At 35.5% G+C, this 7,907-nt stretch overlaps 1 protein-coding gene across 1 annotated transcript; it reads left to right on the forward strand.

Annotated features, from left to right (window-relative positions):
• The first annotated feature begins 919 nt into the window (after nt 1–919).
• On the forward strand, nt 920–3,206 carry LOC122522226 (fork head domain-containing protein FD4). Its single transcript, XM_043643086.1, has one exon. It carries the CDS (start codon nt 932–934, stop codon nt 2,255–2,257), a length of 1,326 nt encoding a protein of 441 aa, XP_043499021.1. The 5' UTR covers nt 920–931; the 3' UTR covers nt 2,258–3,206.
• Nucleotides 3,207–7,907: the final 4,701 nt, after the last annotated feature.

Genomic DNA, 7,907 nt, shown 5'->3' on the forward strand with positions numbered 1-7,907 from the left:
TTATTTTTTAGAAACTTGATTGGTAATAGAAGAATTTGCTTTGAAGAGTATATTGTGTAAATACTTATTTACTACTACATTTATCGCTGTATTATGATCAGATAAGATCTATGTCTAATCGAAACAAGAAAAACGACGAAGGCGAACAAGCAACACCATGTTATCACCATCGTAACCGTCGCCACCATCATCACCGTTGTCTCCGTCGTCTCCGGCATCGTCTCCTTCGTCGTCGTCGTCGTCATCCACCCTTCGGACGGTAGGTATAGTTTATTAGGTATAGTTTCGGGATCAATATCCCAGCAACGATGGGCGTAGCCAAGTTGTTCTTGTTCAGCATCGAAGGGTCCATCTTACTAACGCCCACTTCGTTCCGATTGGTCGTTAGGTTCTAACCGAGAGTCGCTCTTCGCAATAGTAATACTCCCCAAGTTATACTCTGGGACAAATGGGTGGAGCTTAAATCCTTCCTGCTTCCCTACTGGTGGGGGTAAAGCCAGCCAGTACCGTCATCCTAGTAGATAACCAAGCTGTAAATCATGGCCAGTCGGTCGTTCGAAGCGCATCAAACGACAAATAGGGTGCAAATTCGTGGAAAAACTAAGTCCCTAAGAGTAGTGTCACGAGTTTTCTTATTTATATGTATATATATGTGTATAATATATATATATGTACTCGTGGGTTCCTCTTGTTTGTTTCGTTCAAGTGAAAAGAAAGAAGAGATCAAAGTTGCAGTGTGTATGAAATAAGAAGAAATTCAAGTGCTATCATTTCTCTCCCTTTTATCGATGCATTTTTGGACTCCAAGGTGAAATTAAGCGATCCGATCGATCGTCATAAAATTCTTTGAATTCGATTGAAACGTGGGGGGGAGGGGGGGAAGGGAAGGAATAGAAGAAGAAAAAGAAGAGTAGAAGAATAATATAAAATAATGTGCAGTAACGAAAGTCCACCACCAGCTAAGGAACCGTTGGCTGTCGGATTGGGTAATTCGATGGTTGGATTCTTTCCAGGCTTCGACCAATATCGTCTTCATCTTTATCATTATGCCATGACTGAGAGATTACGTTTAGCACAACAGTTACACCCTCAACATCCTGGGGTCGGTCATCCATCGTCGGGTTCACCAGCTCATCTTGGAATAGGTGCTGCATTTCCTGCTCCATTACCATTATATCCAGCGGCAGCAGCTGGATATCCAAGTCGATTGGCATTGTCCATGGCATTGCTCCATCCTCATCATCAGAGAATACCAGAAGAACCTAAACCACAGCATAGTTACATCGGTTTAATAGCGATGGCTATATTATCATCTCCAGAAAAAAAATTAGTCCTTTCGGATATTTATCAACATATATTAGAACATTACCCATATTTTCGTACGCGTGGTCCTGGATGGAGAAATTCTATAAGACATAATCTATCGTTGAACGATTGTTTCGTCAAATCGGGTAGGAGTGCTAACGGTAAGGGCCACTATTGGGCTATTCATCCGGCTAATCTCGAAGATTTCCGACGGGGCGATTTTCGAAGGCGTAAGGCCCAAAGAAAGGTACGAAGGCACATGGGTTTAGCGGTCGACGAGGAACCAGACAGTCCTAGCCCACCACCCTTACCGGCTACACCACCACCTACCGCATCGGCATTAGGTCCACCCGTCGCTTCTCAACAATTAACCGGAATTTGGACGAGCCCTGCGCCACCTCCGCCCGGCCCGCCACCTCATTCCCATCATCACCATCACCACCATCATCATCATCATCAACAATCGCAGCAGCAGCAGCAGCAGCAACAGCAGCAACAGCAACAACAGCAGCATGTATTTCAAAATCGTTCCATTAGACAATCCTCGTCTCTTCAACCATCGAGAAAACGACTGTTCGATGTAGCTTCCCTCTTGGCGCCGGACGACCAACATCATCACCACATCGAATCAGATTTAACGCTACCCAAATCTAGAAGATTCAGTTGCAGCGAAGACGAATTGCACGACCTGCAAGAACAAGAACAGGAACAAGACGAAGAGGTCGACGTAGACGTCGACGTTGACGTCGTTGAAGGCAACGCTCTCCCTTCGCCTACTGAGACACCCTCGGCTAGTCCAGAAGCCAAATTGGTCTCACCGATTGCTGGCCATTGGAACGATCGGAGTTTGCAAACTGGACCTCAACAATTACCATCTCTTCATCTTCACAATCACGTACACGTTAGGAATTATTACGTACCAACTAACGCCAGTAACGCTTCTGGCGTCTAATCGAATCTCAAGTGTGTCCAAACCATGTTTATGCATGTGTGTATGCATGTGTGTGTGCATGTGTATATGCATGAGTGTGCGCGCGTGCTGGGTATCTGTCTCTCTTTCTTCAACGACATCAGATCTCACTAAAGTGTCGAAAAACATCGTGATCTTCATCGATATTCTATTTAGACGTTTGATTTACGTCAACAGTGCAATAAGCTCCTATCTGTTTGTCAAGATCGATCAAAGGAGCTTGGTGTCTCCTAAAAAAAGATAAAAGAAGAAAGAGAAAGAAGAATGTCAAAATAATTCAACAAATAAACTAAATTAAAAGTTAATTTAGAGTGCGAGAGGAATCTATATAGGTACAATTGTAAATACGAAATCGAATCGATAACTTTGAGATCTCTCTCGAATGTTTAAAGTGTGATATAAAAGAGAAAGCATAAATTCGCATAGATATACGTAGTGTATTATAAAAATAGACATTCCTTTTTTTTTGACGTACTAAAAGAGAAAAAAAAGAATTTATCTTCTGTACAAAGAACCTTCGTATAACTTTCCCGTTTGTATGTATGTATGTATGTATGTATGTATGATAAGTGTGTATGTATATGTTTATGTGATTGGATATCGATCAACCAGTGTCTAGCGATGAGAATCATTATCGCCATCGCCATCGTCCTCATCCTCATCATCGCCGTCATCGTCGTCGATATTAGGAAGAAGAAGAAAAAGAAGAAAATGAGAACGAATATAACTCGAAGTTATAAACGTAGAGAGAATGTTTTTTTAAAAAACAAATTCGATGTACTTGGCAACACGAGTTTTTCGTCGATAAATTGTCTCTCAAGAAATAAAAAATGGAAAATAAATAAAGGATTTCAAAGTGGCACGATTGCGAGTCTAGAATGATTAATAAATAAATACAATTTAATAAAGTTTCTGTTCCCATAAAGAAAAATAATAATGTATCAATGAATTTTTCTCTTTTCCATACACCTAATACTTCTTCACCTAACAATTTCTTCATTTAATTTTACAAGTAATTCGACTTTAATTGTTATAATAAAAATAATTTATTTGTCGGAAAAAGAAATCTTATCTATTTTCATAAAATATTCATCGGTCTTTCGTCGTTGAAAGTAGTTTACTGACAATCTACCGATTAACAAAGGTAGCCGAGGAAAAAGATAAAAAAATGTCGATGTTAGAACAAAAATTAGTATGCACATATATTGAAGAAAATGCAATCAGAATCTTATGACAAAGTATCTGAAAGTACTTCCTTCTAACAAAAAGTCAAGTTTTTAAACTCGTTTTACATATAAAATATGTTCATTGAAATACGGATTGCAAATAAGCAACGTTTATCGCGTATAATGCAGCGCAACTATTATAAATAAGAATAAGAATATTTAATTAAGTATCTACCCAAGTAACCAACTAAGACTTGCTATCGATTACCTAGACCCAATACTTATATACTCATTTGAATACTTAGTTACTTCCTTATTAAGTAACTTACTCATAAATATTCAATGTTACATTGGAGAAAAAGAAAAATTCCTATAACGAATATAAATACAGATATTTTTTTAAGCATTTCCTTCTTTCTTGTTATTTTGAGAGAAAGTTTTGTAAATTCGATCATTCGAACTGTAGCCTAATCCTTAAAGATTATTTCTTTCTTCTCCATCTTTTTGAGCTTTCACGAAAGTAAACAAAATATTAAAGAATCTATTTAGTAAGCATTTCTTTTCATCCATATTTTTCAGGGAAACGAACAATTTTTCGTAAAAGGGATAAATTTTTTTATTTCAAATGCTTAGGGTAACATTTTTTGAATCATCCTTCTATTTATCTTGCTAAGACATGATACACATTAATAACTTTCTTTTCCTTTCTTTTCCTTTCTTTTCATCACTACGTGACCTATCTTATTTGAAAATCTCAAATAAATATAATATTATAATATAATAAAGCCTATAAATACTATTTTATATTTTATAAATACTATATTTATTTATTTATATTGTGTTGCAAAAATATTAAGGCATTCTGAATCATCAGGAATAATTGGAATAATACTTACAAAATATAGCATTATGTAGCTAGATATACAAGATGAAGTAAGATGTATACATGCAAACCGATTTTTTCCACAAATTTAGGCATACAAATATACACAAATAGACAAAATATAAAGCCGACATGAATTTTGTTTCCGAATTATAAGCGTTTTTGTTTTCTAGTAATTCTTATGACTCTGTTGATTGCTCTTTTAATTGTTTACAAATAACGCTTCTTATCTCATGCACAATTTTCTGGTCTGCTATGTAAATACTATTAATCCCAATCCAAGACCAGTTCCATTGCTGACCATTTAATCGAATCAGTTTTTCTGAATGGACATTAACTGGCGAATCATACAGTTTATGTTTAAGAGAAAACTTGCATGAACTATTAGAAAACGTATTGCTTAATGTCGTCAACTATACGTGGTTTATGCATGATGAGACACCACCACATTTTAATCGGCTATCGAGACAGTTTTGAAATGAGAGATTCCCTAATAAATGGATTATTCGTGGATGGCCAATTAATTGGCTAGCACGATCACCAAATCTAAACCTATAAGATTTTTGCTAGTGAGGACATTTAAAGTCTTTGATTTACAACGCACCAGTAAACGATGTTGAAGAACTGCAATATCGTATTCAAGAGTGTTGTCGACAAATTCAAACAACACATGGTACTTTTAAACGAGTGAGAAGATCTATGATCCGATGTTTGAAAACCTGTATTCAAACCGAGGGTGGCCACTTTGAACAGTTTCTATGAAAATTATGAAATAAGAGGTTTCACATAAAAACTGCTATAATTCGGAAACAAGGTTATGTCAAGTATATGTTCATATGAACTTTTTTTCATGTTTTAGCGTATTTAATCTATATTCCCGAAGTTATGCTCACATCTTCAGAAACACTCTGTATATATTATACCAAAAATGGGAATTTGTTCCGAAAGATAATAAATTTTAACTAATTATTGTTATTATAGTTAAGAATTTCTATGTTTTCTACCAATCGGTATATCTATGATCAAAGTTAATTAGGTTATAGGTAGATACTAGCTATATCAATGAATAGAAAAGCTCTCTCGAGTATTTAATCTCGTGAGCGTATTATATACAGCATCCTATTGTCTTTCGGTTCATCAAATGAAACCTTAGCTAATTGCTAAGTGAGTCGTTCCAGCCAAATCCTTTGTGGGACACGAATGACGATAGGAAACCCGACAACGGAAACGAAAGCAATTTGTTAAATATTGCTTTCGACGATATAAACGGCGCAAACACCGGACCCATAGTAATGCTCGATTTAAACGAGCATCACTATTCTCTCCTTGCATCACACAAATCATAACTAGTTGATTTTCTATCCATTTTCTCTCTTTCATCTCATCCACATTTGCTCTTTTATTTCTTCTCTATTTAACTTAACATAGACAAAGTATTCATTTCGTTTTAACAGCCCAATTTGATTTTATTATTTTTTTATTTTTAATCGATACCTTTCGAAACGAAAGAATGCAGCTTCAAAAAGACGTTGGAAACAAAATGAAAAAAAAGAAAAATTTCCCACAGTAGACTATGTAGGTATAGATCAAACGAAACGAAAAGGTGTTGGAAAAGCATAGAAAGACGTTTTTAGTTTGTTCGGTCTCGTAAGAGTACATTCAAACTATGCAAACTGAACTCTAGTTTGTTGTTTTTAACCGTTCATTTCCCCTCTTTCAGTCTTTCTCGGTCTCTCTCTCTCTCTCTCTCTCTTTATCTGTCAATGCATCTCATCTATCTATATCTAGAGTTTTCGAATATTTAATAAATAATAGCGTCGCATCGGGTAATGCTGTAGTAGTTCAATCTAACACATAGTTCGAGATAAAATAATATATCATTTTCTTTGCCGACGGCTATGCAAAATGATTAAAACGATAATTAAAAATCGTACTATAAACATTTTGTTACTTTCGTGTTACTTGCGCAAATCTCTTATTTCTATTTATTATATACGGAAAAGATATGTTTGCTTTTTTAGCTTATTTATATGATAATATTCAATACAGATATCAAATATAATATAAATAGATATATTTCTCAAATGCAACTATACACTTTCGAAATATCACGATAAATTCATTCAAAATTGAATAATCAAAATCCATGAAATCATAGAATATTAAGCATCATTTTCAATATACCTATCCAAAGAAAACCCGAGGCAATTTAGAAGCGGAAATGTTACATATCTATCGAGTAGACAGATGATACTTACTACCTAACTTTCAAAGTAGCTAGATTCAAAGGTAAAAGTAATATCGAAGCATACATTTAAAAATAGGGAGAAAAAGAGAGAGAGAGAGAGAAACGCACTCAATTTCGAGGAAAAAGGACAGAAAAAAAGAAGAGATAGAAGTAAGATCGTAAGGACCGATCCTAAAAATACATTGGTGGGTAACCTTCGAGAATAGGCCTTATAAATGGATTATTAGGCGTCAGAATCGTCACACCTGAACTAAACTTCTACCGTCTGCTCGAAACGAGCACTCAAGAAGAAGAAAAACGGTTGCTATATATGTATGCATATATATAGATCGAATACATACTTAAACTACGTCCTTTTGAAGGACCTTCTCTGAATTCCAACGGAATCTCGCAAGGAGTAGAACGAACGGCTAATATTTTACCTGCCGAGGGAGAAAAATGTTGACCGACTTCACAATTCTTTTGCTTCCCTATTGAAAGTAAAGTATAGCATTGAAATATAATATCAACTATTTATAATATATTCCTATCATTTCATACCAATTAAAGAGTGATATGAAAATAATTATTCTTAATTATTATCACACTCGAGATTGACTTTATCATATATCTATCGATCGATTCGTACTCCACGTCAAAATGACATGGAAGTGATCCTGTTAATTAGTATCATACTCGAGATTGACTTTATCTCATACATCTATCTTTTAAGCAGGATATACTTATGAAAAAGATTGTGTGAAAAGAATATTTATATATATATATTATATATGTCTGTGTGTTATCTCATTGCATAATTAATAATGTGATGGGTAGTTTTCTTCGTCATTAGATCAACTCTATAGAATATCTACTCGTGTCCCTTCAGCAATGCATCCTAATCTGCGCAGCCGCAAATCCATTTGCAGAGCAACAACTATGGAGGTAACGAGATCAGCAACCGATTCTCTAGGCTCTGTGTGTATGACGGGTATAGCTGATCACTCCTACCCATGTGCGATACCATCACATGGACAATGTGGTTCACATCCTATATATTTACATATATATACACGCATGTATATATAAATGCATATATGGATGCATATATAGATATAGATAGATAAAGATAGATAGATATAGCGTCATAGTATATAGATATATCCGGTATATTTGTATGTATCTAGGTACACGAAGCATACACATTTGAACTATTGCCTGAAGCTCCTGACCGTCGAGATCACCGAGAGAACATCGAGGCCAGCAAATCAATCGGCTGGAATACATATCTACATACATACATATATGTAGATATAGGAGGTATTCGAACGTTGTGCCAAACAAGGACGACTACCT

Source organism: Polistes fuscatus, unplaced genomic scaffold (genome assembly GCF_010416935.1).
Source record: "Polistes fuscatus isolate 324 unplaced genomic scaffold, CU_Pfus_HIC Scaffold5, whole genome shotgun sequence".
NCBI lineage: Eukaryota > Metazoa > Arthropoda > Insecta > Hymenoptera > Vespidae > Polistes > Polistes fuscatus.